The sequence below is a fragment of the Acanthochromis polyacanthus genome, chromosome 20 (genome assembly GCF_021347895.1).
Source record: "Acanthochromis polyacanthus isolate Apoly-LR-REF ecotype Palm Island chromosome 20, KAUST_Apoly_ChrSc, whole genome shotgun sequence".
NCBI lineage: Eukaryota > Metazoa > Chordata > Actinopteri > Pomacentridae > Acanthochromis > Acanthochromis polyacanthus.
Window position 1 is genome coordinate 25269785 of NC_067132.1, and position 26442 is coordinate 25296226.

The window sequence follows — 26442 nt, forward strand, 5'->3', positions numbered from 1 at the left end:
TCAGTAATGGGACTTCTGAGTTGAAATAGCGTTAATACAGACTAAAACAACAGACTGTGCATCATTAAAACAGGAAACAGATTTTCAGTATCTCAGCCTAAAAGGATCCCAGCTTGTTTCGACATATTTAAAGTGATGCTGTGGGCTTTAGTTAGTTCTCTGCTGCTTTGAATGAGGTTGAAAGCAGCTGGTATGTTGGATCGCAGTTTGCTTTTGTGGCCAGTAAAACGGCAAAAAGTGGTAGCCGTGATTCATGGACGTGTTCAAGGACACAGCAGAAAGGTCACATCTGTAGACTGTGAGATAAACCAACTCTCCAACTAAACCAGCCCACCCTGCCTTTTTCCACATCAGAAGCACCGGTGACGTACCTGTTGTCTTTGGCAGGTTTGGCAGCCTCTGGTTCAGTGACGGCTCTCTCTCTGGTCTGTCGAGTGGAAGGTGTCGGCCTCAGCTCTGCAGACTGTCGCCTGTCTCCTAACTGCCTCCTGTCCATAGATCTCCTCCTGTCTGAGGACCGTCTCCTCCCTACAGACTGCCTCCTGTCTGGCATGCTGCTGGGCGGGGCTCTCTCTGTGGACATGGAGGGATCGGAGCTGCTGGTGGACAGGGCCTGGTAGTACTGGTCGTCCACGTCCAGCTGCTTCCCTGGACTGGAACACAAAGAGAGGAGGATGGACTCGATGTTAACCACACATTCAGGCCACAGTTTCTTCTTTGAGATGGTTTTTATGCAGTCAAAAATAAACAGAAGTGTCAGGTTATAATGGTATTCCAAGTTAAAATCAATTAAAAACTAAGAATTGGTCGAAGAGAGGAATAAAATTGTAGATCCTGATCCTGAACACAGATTGCCACTTCAACAAAAGCTTAAAAATGCCACATAAAAAACTAGATGTACTAAACTTTTGGCCAAAAAAAACCAGAGGATTAGTCTCTCTTTGTTCTATTTTTCTTCTCTTCAGAGGCTTTAGATCTTCATGCTCTCTAGCTTGCTTTGTTAACATATTCAGATGCATTTCTGCAGCAGGTTTACGGCGCGCCAACAGAACTTTCTGTATAGAAGTGACGGAGAAAATCCCCAACTTCATTCTGGAAATATAAACTCTTTACTCTGTACGTTATCCCCAAGCAACTATGGTCCCGTCAGCTGGTTTAACGTCTTCAAAATGTGTCTCTGTGGCTGTAGTGACTTTGAAACAATGCAGTGAAATATCACAGAGGAAAAACAGGATCATTTTCAGGCCCCTGGTCTGCAAGTATCTGCTCACCAGACTGTGTAAACTGTCCATCCGCACCGTGCAGCTTTTCCTCTCAGCTCTGTGGGACGTTACGGAGCTCAACCCTCACTCTGACCTCCATTTGAATAGAAGTGTGAAGAAGTCCATTTCCATTTTCGATCAATACGTTTCACACATTATTAACATATGGTGATGGATATTACTGGAAGTCTGCGTTTGTCCAAACTGCTGTCCAGAAATCTGATCTCACTCGAACACTGGGATGAGCTGCAGGCCTGACCTGCCCTTATAATTTAGGAGGCGGGATGGGTACATAATCACTGATGAATCATGATAAATATGCTGTACTGAGGCTGAAATGAAAATCTCTCCTTGATTGTAATTACCTCCCTGTTGTCTGGACCATTGGCCATTGAATTATCTGTCTCACGCAGCAGGAACACCTCATTGACATTGGCTTGGACAAGATTTTTGCCATCTATTACATCAGTTTATCAGCTTTTACACATGGTGCTCCATAATGCTGCTGTTAGGTAAAGCTTGTAGGTTAAGGTGGGAAAGCTATGCATGGCTTTAGGGAAGGAGAAGTTCAGTCCAGACTGAAATCTCTACACTATTTGATGCATTACAATGAATTTATGCTTTCCAGACCCTACTAGTCTTGATCCTCTTTGCATTGTAGGTTTGAGTGACTTCATGGCTTGACACGTCTTGGATGGACTGGCATGAAATTAGCAACATTGGTTAGAACTTTATGAAATAAACTGCACCTCAAGGGCCACAGCTGTGCTTACTATTAATAAGCAAATGCCCTCATATCATCAAATGACCCAGTCTTGGTACAGATGCTGGTTCTTTACTGCTCAAGGAGGAAACACCACTGGTTGCAAAAAGAAGTGTGATTGTATAGAAGTGTACGAGAAAATGTCCATACTTCTGATTTGATTTGTGACCTCAGTAAACCCTTTTCCAGTGAGTTTACGGTCCAATTTGCTAGTTCCAAGTCTTCTTCAATACAACGTGGTGTTCAGTTAGTAAAGGTTATTCTGTAGGGTGTGGTTACCTTCTGTCTGACAAGTAGCTCCAATGGCGACCAATCAGGATAGCAATGTGTATCCATGGCACCGTGTACAAAATAGCCATTAACTTGTCTTTTGGGCGTTTCTTCTTGTCTTCAACCTTTGTCCCTTTTACTGTGTGCCCTTTGTTCATGAATTTAAACACTGTGCTCACCTAAAAATGTTGTGTTCAGTTGTACTTAACACTCTAAAGCTTTGACTATTCTTTCTTACAAACACTTTGGAGGTGTAGTTGACCATAACTATACTACTTTCTATTCTGCTTAGAGTCAGTTTGGACAACTCCTTTGCATGTGCAGTAGGTCTTGCATCCACACTACTACCATTACAGCTACAAATTTTAGGATGTACACAGATGTAAATGGGGATGTCTGCATGGACTCTTGCATCTTTGGTCAGATGATGAAAGTTACATCAAGTATATCCTTGTGGCTTTTCAACAGTACAGTTTGTTTAAACCTTGGTTTTCTCTTGCCAAAATTAGCAAACCAACTAGCATCACAGTTAACGTGATGCACCTTGCTAACCAAGCTAGCTAACTAGTGCTAATATTAGCAGACAACTTACTGAGAACTGCAGTCCATTCCCAGTGTCTCCACTAATGGACAAACAGAATTCGAAGTGCACAACGGCTCTATCAGATCTACAAGTGGACGAGGGATTTCTCGTCGACATTTTGAGCCCTTTGTGAAATCTTTCCGGAAGTCACTTTCTGCAGACTTTTCCTAAGTGAATTACCCAGCGTTAATAGCATTGTGACGTTAAACACTGAACTACCAGAGGAATTCTGGAAGCGAGAAAGACAAAGGTTTAGAAATAAGCATGGAGGGAGAAGAAAAAGAAGTTTACATGTGAGTATAAATGCAGTATTTTGTGTGTTATTTGTCCAGCAGTGGTGTGATGAATTCCAAATATGCTTTTCTTCAAGTGCTTTGGCTACGAAAATAAAAAGTGTCAAATGAAAGTTGTAAACCTACAATAGTTGCATTCTGAAGGTAATGTGATAAGTATGCTGTAAACCACTGTCACATTTCTATTTGTACGATTTCGAGTCCTTCCAGCTTTTCCCACTCAGTCATTACCAGGGTAAGTCTGTGAGGCTTTAGTGTTTATGGCTTAAGGTGGAGACTGAGATTGGACCTATGGTTGTCAGTCAGATCTATCCCTCGCCTCTTCCCATTTTCACCCTCTAGTCTAAATACGGTTCCTTTGGCATCAAAAATTCAAGGCTTCAGAATGGTATTCCACAAACCAATGTGTGGCGTCATACTTCTTTTATCCAATCTACGTGCTAACCACATCATAAACGTAGTAAACTGCAGCAGCCACGACTGGAACCACAATAGACTCTGCTTCCTGTGCAGTTTTCAAGACTTTAAATAGCAAATGTAGGAGGTTGCGATATGCTGGATCACAATCACTCTGCATCCTTCTCAGACAGAATACAAAGCGGTTCACAGTGGCACTAAAATGTAGTTATCTGTGGTACACAATCAACGTTTCCCTCCCCATTCCTCCTTCTGTGTGTCTCCACTCCCATTCGCTATCATCACCTCTGTATTCTTTCGCTCCTTTACCACCCACGTCTTCCCATCTCCCATCCTCCTCTGCTGTCAGCTCCAGCCAGAGATGCCATCGTTCCTGCTGACCTTCTCATCCTTAATGATGCATGTAAACTGCTCCTGTCCATCGCCGGCTTTATTTATCTGCTAACAAATTATTACCCTTGATGTTTTGCGCTATGTTGCATGTGTGTGTGTGTGTGTGTGTGTGTGTGTGTGTGTGTGTGTGTGTGTGTGTGTGTGTGTGTACATGAAGCCGGGTCGGTGTGTGTGTCTCTTCAGACTGCTGTGATTAAGTACCCTGGCCCCTGCTTGTTCAGCCAGCCCTATCGGTCTATCTTCACCCCCTCACTCTGGGCGGTATGCTCACCTTGTGGCCTGCACGTCACATACATATGCATGAAGACACACATCCACACACTCTTTTCCTTTCCATTTTTTTCTAGGAAACTCACCAATATACAAAACAGTTCAAAAGTTTGGGGTCACCCATACAACTCACACTTTTCTCCATGTGCTAACATAACTACACGATGGTTTTCTAATCATCAGTTAGCCTTTCAACACCATTAGCTAACACAATGTAGCATTAGAACACAGGAGTGATGGTTGCTGGAAATGTTCCTCTGTACCCCTATGGAGATATTCCATTAAAAATCAGCTGTATCCAATTAGAATAGTCATTTATCACATTAACAATGTCTCCACTGTATTTCTGATTCATTTAATGTTATCTTCATTAAGAAAAACTGCTTTTCTTTCAAAAATAAGGGCATTTCTAAATGATTACAAACTTTTAAACAGTACTGTATGCAAAAGATTTCCAACAAATCATGCAACTACCCACAAAATAACACCAGTGCAAAGAATTTCTGACTCCTCACATTAAATTTCATTGAGTATATTGAGCCGGTGTAGTTCAGGTAAAAGATGAGGGTAATTAATTTAACTGGGGATGTGTGTAATGTCGCAGGTCGTTAAGTTTGAACCCAGACACTGTCCTTATGTTGGCACTAGGCTGCAGTCATTACTCTGGGCCAGGAGTGGCAAGCAGGCAGGCAGCGGGCCAAGCTCTTAAAACACTAGAGATAGGTTGTTAAAATTAAGCTGAAATAGGAACTGGGTACTCACTCTGCTTTCCTGGGTTTGCGTTTGTCATCCTGGACAGACCGCTGAGTGGAGAGACACAAAGAGACGATAACTACACGTCAGACAAACAATACAGATGTCTGTGCTACACAAGGAGCAAAAGTACATTTTAGAGCAGAGGCGTGCAACAAAGCATCTATTTAGCTTCATCTCAGGGTGCATATGTGTACAAATTGCGACCTCAGATTATATATTTTAGTGGAAAGCTAATAGCAAGGCGATATAACGTTGTTCAGATATTCAAGATCACCTTGAAAATGAGGGGGGGAAAGCAGAAATATTACACATTCATTGTTCCCAGATGATATATCCTCATATGAACCATACTTCTTCAATGATGCATTTTGGATGATAAAGATTGGATTTTAGATAACAAGGAAACTAATCATAACGCATGAAGTACAACTCATTTATTCTGACTTCTGCTTTTAGTATTTTATGTCTAGAATAAGTTTTTCATCCATTCCTCTTTTAGTAATCATGTGCGTTTACTTACAGAAAGCCCACTTTTGTGCACATATATCAGTCAAACTGCTGATCTTGAGGAAACTAACTGTGGAGACATACATTTTTTATACCGTGTCCTCTCATGTTTAGTTTTATTTTACTCAGTAAAGACGTTTCAGTGGATTTGACCAATTTGGGACACATGCAGAGTAAAAGTGGTCGTGTTTTTCCAACCGTTGTCGGGGTGTTGAGTGGATGATTGTAAAATTACAGCAGTTGGACTCCAGTTAGGCTGCATTTTTCTGTAGAAATAATCAGAATTAGGTTTGATACTGTGATTTTCCTCTAGTACCGCCATGATGTTCACAACTGGGCTTTTGACTGGAATATCTCAACAGCTACTAGATGGATACCCGTTAAATTTGGTCCGGAAATTCATGTTTCACGGGTTAAATTTCAACAAAAGCCATAATCTGGTCAAAAATTCTGTTTGTTCAATACGTTACGACCAATCACCACCAAAATCTTTACTTAAAAAAATGTTGAAAACTATAATGGTCAAAATGGCAAATAGCTTTTCAACTTACTGAAAATGTCCATGTTAGCATTTAGCTCATAGTAGAGTTATGCCAAAGTACAACCTCGACTAACATTGCTGCTGGTCCTGCTAAGATTCCTTAACTGAATACGATTTTAGAAGTCAAATGATAGGAAAATAACTACTAATTAAAAGCAAAGGGAAAGATTTAAGTCTTGAAGAAAATCCTGATTTTGTATTGAGGATACATTTCTGCATTCCTGTCATGTACCATTTCATGACCTCCTGTTTTACTGATGTCTCATGTTGAGATCCACGATCAACAGTACATTTCTAAAACATTAATTGTCATTACTTTAATGGCTTTCAACTAATTCCACTCTGCGTTTAAAAGCTAAGTAAATAAATGTGCCAAAAATACAGCACAACTATTGATTTATTGCAAGTTAAACGCTCTGTTTCAAGTGTGGAACGTCTGGTTATCACTGATCATTGATTGAATTACGGATTAGTTGTACTATAGACAGTATATTGAAGCTCACCAAAACAGACTGACAGCATTGCAAACAAACCTCAAGTGCTACAAAAAGAACTACTTTGTCTGTGTGAAGCTTTTGTGCGCTGAAATTCTGAAAGATCACAAGTAATTATATTAGGAGAACAATGAAAAACTGGAGTGCTTTTGGCACAAAAGACAAAGTGTACAAGAAAACTGACAAATGTGTTGAAGAAAACACTTTTTCAGACTTTTTTTTTTTTTTTTTACAAAAGTTTGATGTTTCTCTTCCTAGGAATATATGTGGCAAACAGTACTACAGTTACAGGAAAAAATTGCCAATCGATAGTGCCGGGACAGCGGTTAGTGCCGCAGTCGACAGCAAAGCTTTGTTGTTGAAAGTATCTGGAATCGTTCAGCGTTCAGACTGTGACTCACATGAATCAGGGTGTAATAGGTGGAGTCCTCCGGTGTGTTCAGGGTCTTTGGCTGCTGGGTTCTGCGGGGGGTTCTCGACAGTCGTTTGTCACTCACTGAAAAGCAACAAAGACGGTTAAATACATCAGGCGGTAGCTGACTTGTAATGGGGCAGTTGAAAAAGCAAAAATGCACACACTTCTATACAATTACTGACTCTCAATGACACTTTTACACAGCAACAGTTATTTTTAAATCTACATGCATTTTAATTCACATTTTTGGTGTTCCCATATTTTCCCTCTGTAGTCTCTTATATCCTACATTTCCCAGAATGCCTTTTAGGTACCCTTAATACTGTTATTTTTGTGAACCGCAGAAGTCGGAGCTGGAACTTCACCATTTTCCAGTTCAGTAAGTCGGAAAATAAGTGACTTACAGTCTGAAATTTGTGCAGACATGCCCCCTGTAGAATAATTTCTGTCTTGGAAAGTGGAAAGAACCTCCCCAAACCTGACCCCAAAATCAAATATGGCTGCCAAATGAATCAACTGTAGTAAAAGCTGTAGCGATGTCCTTTTATTAGAACTTCAGTCTTATTTGTGTCTCATAAATCAATCACACAAATAGTGCCGTTAAAATTATACCTGTGGACATGGTACCACAGTGTTTGCATGTGGAAAATGCCACATAACGTCTTTATGACCTGGTACTGCTAACAATGGCTAACCAGGAAACAAAAGATGTCCTGAAGGCGTCCATCTTGGTTTTCCAATTTGCTGTACTGAGACTTGGGTGATATGTCATTCAACTTCTGAGGTAAATCAAACTTAACACTCTTGGAAATCCAACTAGAAGGGGCATTCAAGCAGAAATTTCAGACTTGAAACTTGGAAATTTCGACTTCTAGGTTCACATTAAAAGCACCATATGAATAGAATGCTGCTGTTAAATGTGGATTTCTGGAAATATGCAAAGATGCTTTGGAAACTCATCTGCAGCTGCACCAGACAAGTTACATAAAGCACAAGTAACATTGATATCTGCATTTATTTCTCATTTATTTATCAGTACGAGAAACATACAATCCCAAAAATGGCCTCTGAATAGAAATTAGATTTTGAATAGGTATTTATTTTAATAGATTTTGCTTTTCTCAACATTAAAGAGACTCAGGAAATGAGAAAGAACGAAAAAAATGGGCAGTGACATTAAGCAACGGTCCACATTCATGTAAAGGAGGTGATGCAGAATTCTGTGACCTATTCATAGCGACTGGATGTGATAGTTATGAGGGGTCAACAGCAAAAATGAGCATTAAACCGACTTTCTGTTTCGGTGATTACAGCCGGATTAAACATCAGGTCAGCGCTTTGAGTTTCATTTCAAAGTCTCGCCGAAGATTTCGCGGCTGGCCGTCGCGATCTGATGGCTGGAGAGAGCCGGTGGGATCATTACACACGGCTGACTGGATTACTGGAATGACTGCCAAGCACGAACTGACAGCACTCTGACCTCTGACTTTGTTGTGCTTATCGAGCCGCCCCCGACACATTCTGCAGTTTGACCCCTAAGGGCATCTGGCTGGTTGGAATTTTCCAGCAGAGATTATATGAAACAACCTTTGACACGAACAAAGCGTCCAATAACTTTAACCGATGCCCGGCACGGTGCTGAGCATAAAGCGAGAGGTGTGTTTGCAACCAGCTGGGCGGTTCTTCACGCCTGACATCACCCATACTGTACCGGATGTATCGCAATCTATCATATTTGTCATGAGTGATACGCTGAGACAATATCCCTCTTCTATGTTATTGCAATTCTAAATATATTAGCGCGACCTTTGCTTGTTGCTCATTAATAATCACTGTTCATGTAGCGGGAAGAACAATCCATCATGTGCAGCAGCTCTCAGGTTAAAAAAAAGAAGGTTGAAAACTTTGTAATATTATTGAACAACTCCATCTAAAGGTCACTCCGTACTGCTCAAACCAGTAAAGCCAATTTTACACACCGTCTTATTAATTCCTGCCATAATTGTTGGAAACGCCGGCTCTGACAAAACGTGATTAACATTTGGTGACCTTTCCCATGAAGAGCAATGCGACTGGCATTCCCTCTGCTTTCAGTGTGTGTGTCACAAACGATTCAGTTTATTATGTCAGTGAAATTCACGAGGACAGATTAGCGCCAGTCGATGGGAGAAATGACTTGGTGGGGCTGAAAAAGTGTAATTTCATAGGAGTGGAAATAACACAGATAATTCATTCTGCTTTACCTCAGGCCATGTGCTGTGCTGGAGAAAAGCCTGTAAAAGGGCAAACATGCCCAGATTAAAGGAAGACTGCACTTTCATTCGTGCACAATAAATATATAGATTAAGTCATCAGCAAGACATCTTTGCCTTAAAACACTAGAGAGCTCTGTGTGAAGGTAAACACATAAAGCACTCCAGCACCTTCAAAATCTGCTCATAAATTTAGTGTTAAATGTGAAAACTGCAATTAAAAGTGACAAAATGTGGCAGATCTTGTTACCTTTGAACAAAACTAGGCTAAGTGTCTCACAATTTCCAGGATTTATGCTCATAGATAAGCTAAACAGATGCTAATGGTAAAGATATAAGAACAATTAAAACACTAAAGATCAAATTCCCACTCAGGAAGTGAATAATTTCCCAAATTTCGAACTATTGCTTGACATAGTTAGAACACTGAAACTGGATAATTCTGCAGAACACTAAACACCAAGTTCCATGTCTCTGAAGTTTTATTTCTACGATATATGCGTATGTCAACTACAGCATAGTTAAGTTTGGGGAAATATAATATTCGAGGCAAAATTCTAAAGTCTCACACCCCATCTGACATAAAAGCCATTTCCGGTCCAAAAACAAACCTTTTCACGAACATTTCATTCTACAGTGAGACACCGAGGAGGGACAAAAGGATGATTTGTGTAGCTGTTCTCTCAGGAGCTGTAATTAAGGGTACAGAGTTGAGGCGTCCATGAAAAGGAGCATTTGTGTGGTTGAAGAGAATGAAAACTGAGTGGTAAGTTATCTAGTGTATCATGGAAAGATGATGCACCTGCTTCTGGCCTGAGGTAATTCTGAAAAAAAATTACAAAACTGCTATAACTTTGGATGGAAATAAAGATGAAAAACTGAATATGAAATTCAGTTTGATTCATCCAGAATTCCTTGAAACAAAGCAAAGTTGTCGAGTATTGTTTGAACTTAAGGTTATGTTTGGCAGCTATAACATACATTGAAGATCGAATAATCTGTCAACCTCATGCTTTTATAATAAAACTCAAAGAGCCCCCAAAGATCAAATGAATGACAACATATTCACAATGTCAACCAAAGGAAATCATCTGTCTTAATACACACGATATGGCATTATTTACTCGAGACACCTGAACCTTTGACGACGGTGACATTTCAGCTGCCAGCTGGGTTTTGCAAAGACTGAACTTCCACTTTGCTGCCTGTCTCCCTCCCTCCTCTCGCCGCCCCCGAAAGCAATTACAGCTATCACCTGTGCAAATCAAATTTTTATTTTTGATGACACATCGGGGAGAGAAGTGCTTTCTGTTTTGGCACTTGACTTTCTCAGGTTTCCTGATCTAATGAAGTCGGACGACGGAGAAAAGAGAACACGAATCCGCTGATAACATCATCTTCTACGTAGCACGAACAGCGAAAACATCTTTTAATTTTCAGACAATTAACAATAAATTAGAGCCAATTCCTGCCACCAGTTTTGAACATTTACAATCAAAGCTCGAGTACAAGCCTTTATCTTTTATTTATAGTGTGCAAAAAGTGACTCAGCTGCACCCTGACATTTTTTTGTTACTGTCTGAACTCAGCTTTGCCCTGTGTCTAATGCCGTTGCTGCAGCAGACTCCAACAGACTAATGAAAGATGAGCGGACTGTGAGAATGGATGCATTTCCTCCTCAGACAGGCAGACTGTCTTTCTTTATTACCCGAGGTGCAGGGCTTCAAATACAGAACCGAAAATGCGCATTAACCTCGGGTCAATCCACGGCAACATTATGAATTATATTTATTGCTTCATAATCTGTCTTTCACGGAGCCGATCTCACTTATCTTACTTGATTGGTGATGCTGGGGAGTGTAGCCATTGACTGCTTTTCCTTTCACAAACATGCCATTGTTCTCGGGGTTTGATTGATGGGCCTGGATGATCTCATTCAACTTCTGCTGCAAGGCGAGAAAGTCCTGAGAAGTCTTTGCGACCTGTGGAGGAAATTGGAAAATACAAACAATATACGGACGGGAAAAATGAGATGATGAAGGTGACTTTTTCAAATTGTTACCCCCTTGGAGAAGCTCTCCAGCTGCTGGGATTCATTCTGCGCCGCCTGCTTGTTGGCCTTCAGATTTTTTCTGTCCTTGTAGCCTCTGAAGTTACTCTGGATCTTCACAGCTGCCTGCTCTTCCTCCAGTCTTTCTTTTTCAGCATCTATCTCTTCTTTACGTTCTATCACCACATCGGTAACGTCCAAGGCCTCCTCCTTAGCTTCCTCCTCTGTATTATTAGGAGTCGCATCCTCCTCCGTTGCCTTCTGTTTCGCTTCTCTTTCTGCTTTCAGTTTCTTTCGGTCGCGATGGCCTCTGAAGTTACTCTGAAGGACAGTAGCTGCTTTTTCCTCATCCAGGCCCTCTGGGTTCTCAGCAGAAACGTCCTCCTGGGATTCTGGCTCTTCTGCCTGCTCGACTTCTTTTGGAGGCTCTGGTGGAACCTCTTGCTCCTTCTTTCTTTTCTTGGGGATCTTTCCTTCCTCTTCGAGGCGTTTACGCTCCTTGTGGCCACGGAAGTTGCTTTGAAGCACCACGGCTGCTTTGGTCTCGTCTGCATCCTCCGTCTTGACATCGCTTGGAGAAACATCTGCTCCAGCTTCAGGTTCTGGTGGTTCTTCTTTTTCTGCCTCCTCTTTTTCTGGCACTTCTTCTTCAGCTACAGGACTGTCAGCTTTCTGTTTCTTCGCTGGGATCTTGCCTTCTTCCTGCAATCTCTTTCTCTCTTTATGACCTCTGAAGTTACTCTGGAGAACGGTGGCAGCCTTGGTTTCCTCCTCTAAGTTGGCAGTTTCATCTTCTGCAGTCTTTTCCCCTCCACTCCCCTCAGCCTCCTCCTCCTTATTCTCCTCTTGAGCTTCTTTTCCAGCATCGGCATCCTCAATCATCGCTTCATCTGCTACTTCTGTCTGCTCATCATCTTCTGCCACCTGAGTATGATCACTATCATCATTGTTCTCTTCTGCTTCATAAGTGCTTTCATCTTCATCGTTCTCCTCTTGGACATCAGCTGTCTTTTCCCCTCCTCCTTCTTCTTCTTCTTCTTTGCTGGTCGGCTCTTTGCCATCTTCTTCCTGGTTCTCGTCCCCCATAGCGTCTGGAATCTCTAGCTCGGCTCCAGCCATCGTCTTTTTTCTCTCCTTAAACTTTTTCCTCTCCTTGTAGCCCCTAAAGTTGCTCTGGAGAACTACAGCAGCTTTTGTTTCCTCTTCCTCGCTGTTTGCTTCATTTTCTGGAGCGGAGGCACTTTCTTCGTTGGTACTTTTCTCTGGTTCTGGGGTCTCTTCCTCCTTTTCTTTGAGAGCGTTCTCTGTTTTCTCTTTCTCTTTGGCTTCCCTAAATACACAATGGTTACATCTTTGTAAAACAGCACTTTCTGACAATTTTTCAAGTGCTACATTTTCCGACTCTCATACCGTTTTCTTTTGAAGCTTTTCCTCTCCTTGTGCCCTCTGTAGCGAGCCTGAATCTTGGTTGCCGCTTTGTTCTTCTCGTCTACCAACTCCTTGTATTTCTTTTTAGCAAGGTAGCCCCTGCACACTGTAGAGGACGACATGGAAAAGATAAACCAATGGACACCAAACTGAGTAGAGAAACTGATCTAACATCAGACTGCTCTTACCAGCTTGGAACTGGATGATAAAGGCCTCAAGCTTTACTTTGCTTTTGTCGTCAGCTACCCTCTTCCGGACTTTATGACCTCTGTAAGCTGGAGACAAAAGCATGAATTGGTACGGCTGTTCCATAACTTGTTCATCTTCTGCTGCACAACAAGCATTTACTAACCGGACTGCAGCACCAGAGCGCTCTGTTCTCTCTCTTTTAATATCCGGCGGTACCGCCTGGCTCCCAGCCAGCCTCGAACACAAGCTTGAAGCAGGACAATTCTCTGTGTGGCCTGCTGCACCATCAGATTCAGATGTTCAACGTGGTAGTACTTGAGGAACACCTGAGAGCCAAGACACACAAAACGCAGCATTAAATTCACGTTACATTTACTAATATCCTGATAAAGCAACAAGAAAAAGATCCTCGCACAAGAAGGCGCTGAGGCGGCTCCTGTTTGCAGTCTAACACATAATATCACCGATTTGAGGGAAAAATTTTTGATTATCTTGAAGTGTTTACCCATTCTGTGTCTTTTCAAACAATCTTACAGTACATTTTCTGCAGTAAATTCTTAGGATCTGAGCTGTGGAATCTTGATTTGAATGTCTTCATGTCATTTATATGGGAAAATAATTAGACTACTTAATCAAGGCGCGCTCTCATGGGCTTTATTATGAGGCTAGCACCACTTGGAAACCATTGTTCACAATTAGTGAACAGCATTAGGTTGTGATTTGGCCACTCCATGATACAATACAGTCCTTCCTTCTCTTGAATTAGTAAGACTGGGTGTCACTGTCTTGCTGGAGAAAAAAAGCCCAAAACTGTAAGCTGCAAAGGAATTGCATTAATGTTAATAGCACATGCTGTTCTACTTACAATATGCCCAATCAGTTTAGTTTACATGAAATATGCCACCTTTGTTTTCCCCATTGCCCAGTTCTCCAGCTTGGCCTTCTCCAGTACGGCAGCACATGTTTCTGGAGTCACAGCCGGCTCCTCGTGAGCGTGAAAAGCCAAGATGTAGTACCTGCAGTAATCACAGTAATCAGCTGGATGCTCAGAACCGTGGCCACTGATTTCTACTTTGACTGACATCATTAAATAAGCCAACTCTGGAAAAGAGGAATAGACCGACCTCTTTATGAAGTTAGCAAACAGGATGCGGTGAGAGTAACCCTGCCGTCTGATCTTTGCCGTCTCCAGAACGCCGGTGTATCGCAGCTGAACCAGAACCTTCTCCCGGTCGAACTTGTTTGCGTGGCGATCGTTGTTGGGTTTGATACAGCGCACAAAGTGGGGCTGCCCGGCCACCATCTTGGACAGCAGGTCCATCAGAGAGTACTGGAAAGACCGTAAGAAACTGACTGAGGATTTCAAGCAACAATCGGAGTAATAAGAAAAAAGAAAGCTGTATATTATACAAACAAATGTTTGACTGATAGGAGAAAATACTCCATCATATAATCTTACTCTGAAATAAGAGGCCACAGTCTGTGTTCTCATATTTGTTGTTTCTCTTGGGTGGGAAGGCGCGTCTCCAGGTTCACCCGGCTGAAAAAATAGACATTAAAATGTAAAAAAATATAAAAATAAAAATACTACTACTACTAAACTGCGCAGGCAGACTACTCGCTACATTACCACTGCTTTTTTTGCACATATTTATAGGATAAAAGGGAAAAATTGAAGCATAGTATAAGTGTGAAGAATCCCATCTTTTAAATCACAATGTGAACTTTCTTCACTGTTTTTTATCTGAGCCTTTCATCTTGAGAGAAATCACCGTTTTCACTTGTACTGTGTCATCAAGAAGCACATCAGACAACCATTTTTTCTCAGGAGTGTGCTTTAATTCCCAAAAAGGCTGCAAAAGAGATAAATGGACACATAAAAAAGTGCCAAATGGAGAGAAAAATCTTGCCTGAAGGTATTATTTAAGAAATATGTTCATATCATAAAAACTATATGCTTAAAAATGTCTATAATTACAAAAACCTACAGTCTCATAACAGACTGCTACATCAGAATAAATAACACATCTACACAACTGTATTAACCCGAATGCAACACACGTTACTTTTACACAAGCTCTTCCTCTAATTCTCAGCACTAACACAATGGGGGGAAACCACCTTTATAGCACGCCATCAGCCGAACACTGCTTGCACCATTTAAATGGCTCATTGTGGCTTCTTAAGATCAAAGCCTTTGATGAGCTTCTCTTTTTTTGTTTTCTAAAATATGCAGATGAATGGAAATAAATTCAAGAACTCATCAAACACAGTACATTTAGGTGTAGCTACTGTCAATTGCTTTTCAGGTGAGCAAATTGCCTGGAGGCTTACATTTAGCAGCCGCGGCAGTCGTGTACCGCCGCAGTCTGAACTAATGCACACAAGAAAGTCACGTAATTAAGTTGCCGGAGGGAGCTTTATTGGATGCTGGCAACTGAAAGAGAGAGTCGGGCTGATTATTGGAGAGCAAAATTCGAAGTTTTTAAAAAAACTTTGACTCACTATTTAAGCCATTTTGCTCAGATTGTTTAGCAAAATGAGGCACGGTGCTATAAATCTGCTGCAGTGATGGACGTGAACAACAGGTATCAACACAATCTAAGCTCTTGCAGTCAAATGAGATTCATAGGAAGGTAGTGGGGATGTTGTTTATGCATTTTTACAAAGCAATGCATATCTCGCCAACATGCACAATGACTATATGTGAGGAAAATAGCTGTAACTGTACAAAACTATGCTCCATCTCTACAGGAATCAGCTCTAAGTAGTTCTACAGACTATGAATTCTGGATTCATTTGTACATTTTCAGGATATCTAGAGTGAGAAAAAAGTAGCTGTGGTGATTTTTTCAGGAGCCAGCTATATGGAAATATGTTCATTACCTCAGTGAAAGAAAAAGAACTGTATAAGGTTAGCACTCCCATCTTTAAAGACAGAAACGCGGAGACAAAGGAAGAGATAAAGGGGAGAAAATGTTAAGAAAATACAGAAAAACCGTTGTAATCGGTCAAAACAGTCGAGACAGAAGTGCACCGAACTGTAATTCAAGAGTAGTTCTTGGATGCAGGAGTGAGAAGCAAGAAGGAAAGAAAAAATTGGAACAACTTTACAGGGGAAGTTCTTCATGTAGGAGTTAATACAGTGATAATGCAGACAGCGCTGTAAGTACCTTGGCGAAGGTGATGGTGCGTGTCGGGGTCCGTGGAGTCCGCATTGTGTTTACGCCTTTACCCTTGGTGTGGGCAAGGTTGCCTGTGAAATAAATAGCAGATCGGAGTGAGTTAAACTGTCCTCAACAGGGGGTGGAGAGTTAGCCACAAAACGAGAAATCATCAAAAGAACCAGAGCTGAATGCGTGTTTTTACCAGGTGGGATAAAGAATTTGGGTTATTTTAGCAACATAGTCTCCAAGCAAAGCTTAGCAGAACAGATACTAGAAGACTTCTCAGTTCTTCCTTTTTATGTGCTATTGTGTGTAAAAACAACTTCACACTGTCATTAAATGTCAACACTCGATACCACCGCTTTAAGGCTACTTTAAAAGACAGATTAGCAGATTATTGGCTTTGTGATTTAATTTTGACATAGCTGGCAGCTTACTTCACCAACAAAGAATAGTCACTCTGCCAGGGCCAGCTTATTACAACAAAAGTCTGGCAGACATGAGAGGAAAGCCTCGCTAAAACATGCTAACAATAGCCCGTTGTTTAGGGTAAGTGTGCATTTAGTGCTGCTTTAAAACTGTTTAATTAAGAGGGTCGAAGCTCACAAATTCCCTTCCTGTTCCTGCAGACATTAAACTTAATTCTTCCTTGATTCCAAAAGAGCTGGTGTCCGATTTTTTACCTGTTTTGGTGAGGGGATGAGTGACCAGTTTGCGAATGAGCTCGTTCTCTGAAGACCTCAGCAGCAGGACGATGTCGGCCGGCAGCGTTTCTCTGTTCTTAGCCAAGAAGCCTGCAGCGTTGTAAATCACCTTATAGCGTGGCGGAGAGGAAGAAAGCATAGTATGTGAGAGATCGATACATGCGACTGCCGTATACATATAAATATAATCAAAAATCCATTACCTTTCCAGCATAGTGGTGGATACCGAAGCCAAGGTCGACCCTCTTTGGCCTCCAGAAGCTTTTTGTCTTCAGATTGTCTTCAAATTTCTCTAAAATTTGAAATCCTACATCAGTTTAATATCCAAAGAGGCATCTAAGGCTATAAAAGACTGTCAGAAATGTACCCTCCTTGAAAATTTGACTAATCTAAATTTTGATTCTGACACTTTCTTTCTTTCTCTGTGAGACTTGTTTGATGGAAAGGGTTTATTTAGCTCATGCCTTTGTGTCTTTCTTTGAAAAATTCCAACAAGTTAGCATCTCCATAGTGCATATGTGTGATAAGATGCCATAATTTAAGGTTTTCTTTGTGCTTTCTTTTTTGTTGATTAATTAAATCAAGCTGAGCGTTAACAAGCTTAACATTTGCAAGTGCATGAGGGTCTGCTGGAGTCTGAGTGACATAAATTTCCCCTATGTGGATGTACATGACTGTGGACGGAGATCCACTGTATGGTTGCATCCTCCAACTACACTAGAGAGCAGAATAACAAGAACAACTACATGTCTTTCATGTCTCTGTGTGTGCACAAACGATTCTCCAAAAAACAATTTCGTCTTGCAGAAATCTGTCAGACTGACCTACGAGTGTCTGGTCGGTGGCCTGTGGGAAGCGACTCTCCTCATCAAGAAGTGAGAGCATCCCCATTGGTTTCTGCAGGAACAGGTCCAGAAGTGGCCGGTTGTCCTCGTATTCAATCATCCGAGCATCCACCTCTTCATTCAGGTACTCATCCTGCACGAGAGTGGGAGGGAGAGGGATTTAAAATTTGATTTCTGGCATGTTATTGTTCTTTTCTCTGTAGGTCTAAATACAGTTTGATGCAAGCTGTAATTTCAAATATTTTCATTTCTTTCATGGGTCAAATAAAAGCTGGCCTCAAGGAACAACAAAAATAAAGGCACAATTACTTGTGCTAGTAGTACTTTTAAAAGTAAAAAATCTAAACAAAGAAGCCTGCACAGCAAAATGATGCTAATTTGCTTTCTTTGTGTGTTGAAGCATTTCTTACCAGACACTGAAAAAAAGGCAGTCATGAGGAAAAACCTAGTTAGCTTGCATTACTTAGCACGTTTTTCTGTCTTGTAGCTTAATATTGGTGATAAATAATGAGGATTTTTCTTGTTTTGTTTTGATTTCATGGTATTATGTCAAATTAAGTGTACCTCTGAGTCAATTTTCTCTCCTATCCTGCGGTTTTATTTCTTTAACGACATGCTTGAGTGTTCAGAAAGCCTAAACTTTCAAGTCAGAGCGACTAAGAATTTGCATACATAAATTGGCCAAAATCAGCGCTACCTTCTGTGTTTTACTGTCTGATTTAGATGATTCTGGTCTGGAGGGCAAGCTGAGCTCTACATTGAGCTAACCTGATCAGATCAGGCTGACTCAGAGCTGCTACTATGACTCAGCAACATTAGGAGAGACTTGTACTCTGTGAAAAAGGACAAAACGGAAACAAACAGCATCGACTCAATCTGCTTATTCTACCATAAACTACAACTGTGAAGTAAATAAAGCATGTCAGGAAATCAGGCAGGATAGTTTGGGACAATATGGAGTAAAAATCTAATGAAAAATACACAACACATGCACATATATTACTGATAAAACCTTAACATATGGTATTTTTTACTTCAAATCTACTTTATTTTACTTTAGTCGTGCCATGTTAGGGAAAGTCTAATAATCTCATAGCATTGTACTTTCTCCTTAAGCTCTAAATATGTGTTGGCACTATAGGACAATGTATTTCTGGGCCTGCTTCCAACAGTACCCAAGAGTGAATTTAAGTCTAACGCTAAGTGTCTTCAACTCCTAATTGACCCTCGTTTGGGATGATTTATGGCACCTCTCCATGGGGTGAGTCCAAATCATTTAACATTAGCAAACCATTCTCTGAACCCCCTCAAGGCAAAACACTCCCACAAGACTGCATAAAGGGAGAAACGCGAACCCCATTCTGACGCAAATAAAGACAGCAGCATATTTTACCCTTGCCATCTCTCTTAAAGCGCCGAGTGACAAACGATGACATGCTATCACAATTTAGATGGAAATGAGGGAGTACCAAGGTGAAAACTGCATACGAAGAGCTGCTCCAGGAGGGATTCAAGCCCCCTGTTCTTTGATTTCAGTAGCAGCTTAGTGGTGGTGAACTTTACCTGTTCCCAAGCGAATATGTGCTGGTTGAAGTAAAACTGGATCTGCTCGTTGGCGATGTTGATGCACAGCTGCTCGAAGGAGTTCTTCTTGAAGTTCTCAAAGCCAAAGATGTCCAGGATGCCGATGTTCAGGCCCTTGTCATCCTCTCTGGAGGTGAAAAGAGGGAAAATGTTGGTCTATTAAATGCATATTTAGCTTTGTTAGCAGCATGGCTGAAGGAGATTTTTGCATGAAATGTTGTACAGACATCCATGTTTCCTACAGGATGAACCTGATGATTTTTCTCCTGAATTTTCCTCTACATTGACATTAATAGTTTTGGATTTAAGTGACATTTCTTCAGATTGGTTAGGTGGACAGGAAAGTTGGTATAAACATCCATGCTGCACAGAGGACCAATCCTGAAGGCTTTTGTTGATCCCTTGATTTCTTTCTTCTGGTGTCACAATAAGAGCTTAAGTAAAATATTGGATGGGCTGTAATTAAAACTGATATAAACTGCTCCTAATAATCAATTATAATAGGTGTGGTGTCTTGCTTTCATTCTAGTTTCATCATAAGATCAAAATTGTAATTTTGTTTGTAAGCAAATACCTGCAAAACTGATGGCATTCCGTCAAAACCAGATATATTTTTTTTACATTTAGTGGTATTCAGCCATGCTAACATGCTAAACAAGAATGCCAGACATGTTTAGCATTACACCTGTTCCGTCCTGCAGCAGAATTTCGTGTACAGCAGTGCCCCCTACTGATTTTCCCGTAGACAATCATGTTAAAGCAGGGGATTTTAAATAGAGTTTTCGTGTTGGTCAGGCCATGAAAGGATCTGGATGCTACTGCTTGTTCTCCTGTTCTTATTTCAATGTTGTGGCCTTGGACAGTACTCGTGTGAAAGTATTTAATTCATTTCACTTACCTGTTTCTCTTGTGGGTTTATGTATTGGTCATGTTCTGATTTTTATTTGCACTTTGTTCATGTTGCAGTTTTACGTTGAAAATAAAGTGATCTTCAATAACAAGAAAAGTTACGCCTTGGGTTTGAGGAATCACACCTTAGCTAACTGTCCATATATGAAACCAGAAAACTCATAGGGAGGACACCTATTGTTTATTTAAAAAGATTCAATGTTTTTAATGTGTCAAATGTTCACTACAGTTGAGCGAGATAACAGATCTCTCTAATTAAACCTTTGATGTACAATGTGGGTCCAGAGATACCCATTTTCCATTGAATCTGGGCCACGTTTGACCTACTTTAGGGACCCTAAACCAGAGGTTGATCGTCACATTAGTATCTGTACTGATGTGTATCAACGAGTAAAAAAGCTAGTTGTCTTTGCTTGTCTGTTTTTTTTTTCTTAGCAAATTCTACAGCTTTCAAGACTTGAAAATCAAACCCAGTTGTGTAAACCTTTTTTTTTCTTCAAAAGCAGGAACTTTGTGAGCTGACCTCATCGTGACAACCAAACACACGCCGTCACACTCTGAGCTCCTGATCTCACCCGAGGTGGCTGTCAGGCCGCAGCAGCGCGTTGATTCGGTTGACAATCCAGCTGAAGAGACGGCCGTAGAGAGCTTTGCCCATGGCGTCCCTCACCTCCACCGCTTTTTCCACCGTGTTGGGCCTGACGATGGTCTCGCCCCGGGCCACGACGCAGTGGGAGGTCAGGGCTTCCTGGAGCTCGTCTGAGCGGATACACAGCAGAGACGCCACTGAGGGGACATGAGATAAGGGATGGGGTAGAAGTTAGTATTTTTGAGGTGGAATGACTGGAAGTAATACATGTTGGGTGCGCAAATGTGCAACCAGAATATTCATCAATCACATCTTTGTAAATTACCAGTAAGAACAGAACAGATCAATCCATTCACTGTATGTTTGGTAATGATTTTCTGCAATACAGTAACAGCATTTTTGCACTGATGGATAATTTATGTCAGAACAATCATTTCCTACTGTAAATTGAACTTTATTCCCCATGGAGCTCTCTGCAGAGTTAATGGAGCGTCATCATATATCTCTCTCTTTCTCTCACCGTTCTCCAGGACAGAAATGTTGGAGATGTTGCTCTTGTCGGTTTGGTGCTCCGAGGCAACTGGAGAAAACTCGATATCTCCGGAGTTGAGGATGGCAGCCAGAGTGCTGTAAACACTGCCCAACTCCTGCAAAAATGAGACATAAAATAGACAGTCTGCAGAAAACACCAGAGAATGGTGATAGAAAATAGCATTGGGTATGTCTTAAAATGAGGAATTGACTTTTGTGGATGGGAACTCTGAATGATTTCCAGAAAAGTGTGCTTATTTAATATTATCTTTCAGTGCAAATCCGCAATTTTTATATCCAAGTATTAGTCAATCACAAGTTTTTAACATCTTGACATCACTTTAACATCTTTTAACATCATATTTTACAAATTCTTAAATTAATTAACAGCAAATTTCAGTTAAAATACTCAACAAACAATGCACGTTCGACAAAAAAGTCGTCATCCACCCGTGGCATATACATAAGTGGGCCAGTCCAACTTGTTGACGGATCTGACACATAAGAAGAACTCTCCCGGTGGGCTGTTACTGTCAGAAAACAGTGTGTCAAAATGGATAAACCTGCTTCATAGATCATCGTCATACGCTCTCAGTGATTTCATGCAAGACGAGACGTCCAGGACGTACTGTAGAACAGGAAGCTGCTCCTCCAGCACTGCCAAGTGATTACAGGATAAGTGCTATTGACGTGTAGATCCCAAGAGCAATCAGTTCTCGGAGCCTCATTATCCTTCACAATGCCAACAGCTGACCGGATACATGTGCCTGAAGCTTCATGCTCCATCACGAGCCAAACAGAAGACCTGAGGAACCTCACGTGCACGACTTTTGACGCTAATCTTATGTATTTTGTAGTTAATACATTAGAAATGCAATACAGTGAGGGCGTAAGAACGTGTCTGTTTTCAAGTTAGGATCAAGGTTATGCTGTTAAACCACGCTGACAGGCCTCTCTCAGCTTTTTTCCAGTAATTAATGCAGTAGTTTATACCTCCAGGGTGAATCCGATGACTTTGAAACACTGTTCCACTGCATCAAACTGCTCTTTGTAGAAGGTGTTGCTCACGATGTCAGGTCCTAGTTTAATGTGTTCATTACACAGATACCTGCAGAAACAAAAAAAGGTCGGGGTTGGAGTCCCAGAAGTGCAGAGTTCGTAATGTGAGAAGGAAATAACAGTGTTTAGGAGAAGGGCTCAGGAACATCAAACCTACTTAGGTGTTTTGCTGTCAGAGAGCTTGTAGTGGGCGAGTTTCTTCCTGTCTGCCAGTCCGGCATAAATGTAGTAGAAGATGTGGAAATTTCGCTCCCCTCTGGAAACACACAGATGGAGGTTGGAAAGCGAAATCTTAAAAACCGAACATGTACAGCGTCATCACTGTACTCATCATAAATGTCACTCCTGTCTTGCAAATTTGAAACAAGACTAAAACGTGCAAAGAGCTAAAGAGCAGACAGAGAGTGCACACCGCGGACAATGACTTTATCAACAGTTTCGTATTATCCTTTCAACAGTTTAAACAGTACAGTATTTGCTAGACTGAAATACTCTAATGAACAAATAGTCCAAAAATCCCTCAGAGGTCAGAAAATATCCAGCGTGTATTAGTGCATGCCATAAAAAGATGTGGCAGTATGCAACAACAAGCTACAGAAAAGTCTAACTACACATAATGCTCGCAGCCAAACCAGAGCCTCTGACCCATGTGTCTGTTTTCTAATAGAATACTTGAGTCAGCTTTGAAGTCCTACTAAGAACGCCGGCAAGACCGCAATCTTTGATCAAACAGGAAATAAGCTCGCCCCTCCACTTGACCCGGTCCGCTCCCCAGACACCAGATAAGAAGAAAAGACGGACTGACTGAAGAGCAGGTGGAAAGCAAATGCCACTAGTTTCAAATGGAAAAGTGGGGGGTGAAGGAGAAAGAGAGACAGTCCATTACGCACTGATCCCAGGCAGGAAAATGACGCTCACTGCTGTGTTCTTTTCAGAAACTGAGCTTGATTTACATTTCGGAGAATGTCACAGTCAAATGAAGGTTACAGCGGTCAAAAACAGGACAAGGAAGGAGGTGATATTTACATCGCCTGGTGGATGACTCTGGACTTCTCCAGCAGATACTCGGATATCTGCGCTCCGACCACCGTTCCCCCGCAGGTGAACTTCATCTCCAGATACTTGCCGAAGCGGCTGGAGTTGTCGTTGATGACGGTGCAGGCGTTTCCGAAGGCTTCCACCAGGCTGTTGACCAGCAGGATTTTCTCCTGGAGAGTCCGGTTATTGGCCTGAATAAAACATTACTCCTGGTAAGTAGCTGGGAGATCGATAGAATGGAAGCAATGCTGTGACGACACATGCGTTTATGCCAAGTGACACCACAATTATCCCTTCATCAAAATGCAAAAAGAAGAACGGAAATTACATTTTCTATTCAGTTAAGTTGCAAATCATGATTGGCAGCAGGTGGACCAACAACAATCTCATCACAGGATGCTCAAATTACCTGAACAGAGCATTTTTAGATCTAGAATCTTCTAAATATCTACAGTCTACATAGCTGCTGCTCCATTCAAACTGTCCTTCTGCAGTTCTGTTAGTCTGAAATGTCCATAGAAATGATTTACAGTGCATTTTATTATCTTGTCCGACACAAATATGTCTCCCAAATATGTGTGGATTTTTCAACAGTTTTTCTTTTCGATTTTTATTTGTACCCTATTACAGTTGTGTGCCTGAGGAAGAGACAGTGCAAGATAATGAGAGTAATAAACAGAAAGTACACGCTGATATTGTGCTGATTGACCCTGATGACTCACCTTCCCAAGAACCGTCAGCTGCTGCACCAGCAGATGAGCACTCTCTGTTTTTCCTGCACCACTTTCTCCGCTGATCACAACACACTGCACACGAGAAGACACATGTGAAGTACTGTCACGTAAACGGGTTAAACATTACTACCATTGCCACCAAACTTATTCTATCGGTGCAGAAAGTCTGTTGATGCAACAATGTACGTTAAATCTGTGGGCTCAGTGACTGGCACATTGTAAAAACACATAAATAGGAAAGACACAAGCACCTTTAGCAGCTTAGCTCTTATTAAAAAAAACAAAAAACATGCAAATACATAAATTAAAATTTATTGGTGAAACATGTTGCAAATAGCACAGGCTAAATGTATCCAGAGGGAAAGACTTGTTGCTGTCATTATGACTCATGTATCACTTTAGCCAGCTCTTGGTTGGAAAATTAGCAAAAACATGTATGTTTAATTATTTATTTTACAAAAGCTGAAAACACCCAGAATCATCACGTACATCACTTTCCAAGCGCCCACAGGTGTTACTACTTTCTACGTCTTACATTTTTGATTTGTTTCCATATTTGCTCTGTGTAAACACTGCCTGCAGTTCAGCCGAAAGGTCCGTGAATTTTGCTTGTCTTCTGTTTCATTCCATCATTATTCTTTAGTGTCTTGTGGAAAACCTTTCCATTGTGGTTTTTGCAACATTTTTGCACGTGCAGAGCCTTTCTGTATGTAGCTGTGTTCTCTGTATTTGCAACATTTGTGTTTTCAGTGTGCAGCAGCATCAAAACAAGTTACTAAAACAACTTTCCACGTTCAGCACACTAAAAAACAAAGCTAACAGCTGCTTGTGATGCTATGAGGATCATATTACCTGATCTGTGTTGTATGACACCATAGACTGGTAGGCAATATCAGCCACAGCGAAGATGTGTGGAGGGTTAGCTGTGCGCTTAGCTCCTATGTACATCTTAGTATCCTATAAAGAAAGATAAAAACACATTGAATACATTCATAAAAGTGTCATAAAATAAGTATTATGCACACAAAAACTGGTGGATTTGCTATATTTATTTATGTTTGGTAAGGATAGGAATGAAAAAGAGCAACCAATGTGAAGTGAACACATGATAATTGAGAGGAAAATACAGTCAGTGAGGTATGGAAGAGGCAGAAAAACAGGGCCAGAGTGTGTGAATGTGTGAGTGAGGCTAAATGGGATGCAGCAGACTGAAGAACTGCAGAGGCACTAATGAGACACGCCAGACTACATTCAGTGCATTATTGACCAAATGTAGATGCATACAAGGACACACGGAGGCAAACAAAAACACACATAAAAGGCCCATCTCCACTGACCTGAGGAGTGTAAATCTCCATCTTATGGAAAGGATTAACTGCGATGAGGATGTCTCCCACATATGTGTAAATCTGATCTCGTCCATAGCGGCTCTGAAGCTGCTCCGTGACCGTATTCTGGAGGGAAAGAATAAACAAGTACGATTCACACACACGGTACAAGGTGCTTGCAAAACAAATGGATACCTGGTTGACTGTCAGAACCGCATTATGAAAGACAACCGCGGAAAAGTCATAAACACGAGCAAGCGGCGCTTTAGCTTCGCCTCAAGTCAAAGTCTGTGACGTCTGTTGTGTTAATGTATTATTTTCACAATGCGATGATTAATTCTCCTGTCTGCTCCCTGCCAGGGACAGGTACATCAAAAACAGCAGGGCGGCACCGACTCCCTCACACCAGACGAGCTTCTCGGCTTGAAGGATGGGTGGAAATATCCGCAGGCAACGGAGGCTGGTTGTATCATTCAATACGTCAATGCGGCGCTCAGATTTGATGAATTGCTGCAAATGTTATCAAAAGGGGCTGCTGTGATTGGGAGATATGAGGCTAAATGTTCTAGTTAGCAGTGGAGAAAAAGGCCTCAGATTGAGCTCATATACAGAAAATGACTATTATCACAATATAGATGCTAAATATTCCACATTGTTCAGTTTTGATTGAGATTTCTACATGATTATTGTGTTTTGGGCAATCCAGTAACAAGCTTTTTTTTTTTTTTTTTTTTTTTTTACAAAATACCTCAATATTTTTGTAAACGTATAATTATAGTCTGTATATAAACAAAACTACAGCAATCAGCTTTACTATATGGTCTATTTAGTAGCCAGTCTGATCTGTTTCTGACTGTATCTTATGATCTTTCAAAACAAATAGAGATCACTCAACTCATAGGAAGTTAATCTAAAGACCTTAAGATGCAACTTTCAATCTCAAATGAAGAACATTTTATTTAAGATCATATAAAGGAATTTATTCGCTTGGCTTCTAAACTCATTGTACAAGTCAGAAAATAATACCTGAAAACATGTGAAAAGACGTGTGGGGTTTTTCAACATTTTTGT

General features: G+C 41.1%; 1 protein-coding gene across 6 annotated transcripts in view; it reads right to left on the minus strand.

Moving 5' to 3' along the window:
- The window catches only part of myo3a (myosin IIIA), a 71952-nt gene that overhangs the window by 1797 nt on the left and 43713 nt on the right, over nt 1-26442 (minus strand). For all 6 annotated transcript variants that reach the window (XM_022208033.2, XM_051940602.1, XM_051940603.1 and 3 more), the window contains 24 exons: nt 25381-25497; nt 24896-25000; nt 24032-24115; nt 23298-23500; nt 22429-22527; nt 22206-22320; nt 21202-21328; nt 20668-20878; nt 19163-19310; nt 17579-17732; nt 16958-17046; nt 16734-16863; nt 16057-16139; nt 14343-14423; nt 14008-14213; nt 13788-13899; nt 13047-13209; nt 12883-12969; nt 12677-12800; nt 11279-12596; nt 11054-11198; nt 6951-7045; nt 5014-5054; nt 372-653 (listed from right to left, as the gene is read on the minus strand). In XM_022208033.2, the coding sequence (XP_022063725.2) occupies nt 372-653; nt 5014-5054; nt 6951-7045; nt 11054-11198; nt 11279-12596; nt 12677-12800; nt 12883-12969; nt 13047-13209; nt 13788-13899; nt 14008-14213; nt 14343-14423; nt 16057-16139; nt 16734-16863; nt 16958-17046; nt 17579-17732; nt 19163-19310; nt 20668-20878; nt 21202-21328; nt 22206-22320; nt 22429-22527; nt 23298-23500; nt 24032-24115; nt 24896-25000; nt 25381-25497 (4319 nt within the window). The remainder of the gene's footprint in view (nt 1-371; nt 654-5013; nt 5055-6950; nt 7046-11053; nt 11199-11278; nt 12597-12676; nt 12801-12882; nt 12970-13046; nt 13210-13787; nt 13900-14007; nt 14214-14342; nt 14424-16056; nt 16140-16733; nt 16864-16957; nt 17047-17578; nt 17733-19162; nt 19311-20667; nt 20879-21201; nt 21329-22205; nt 22321-22428; nt 22528-23297; nt 23501-24031; nt 24116-24895; nt 25001-25380; nt 25498-26442) is intronic.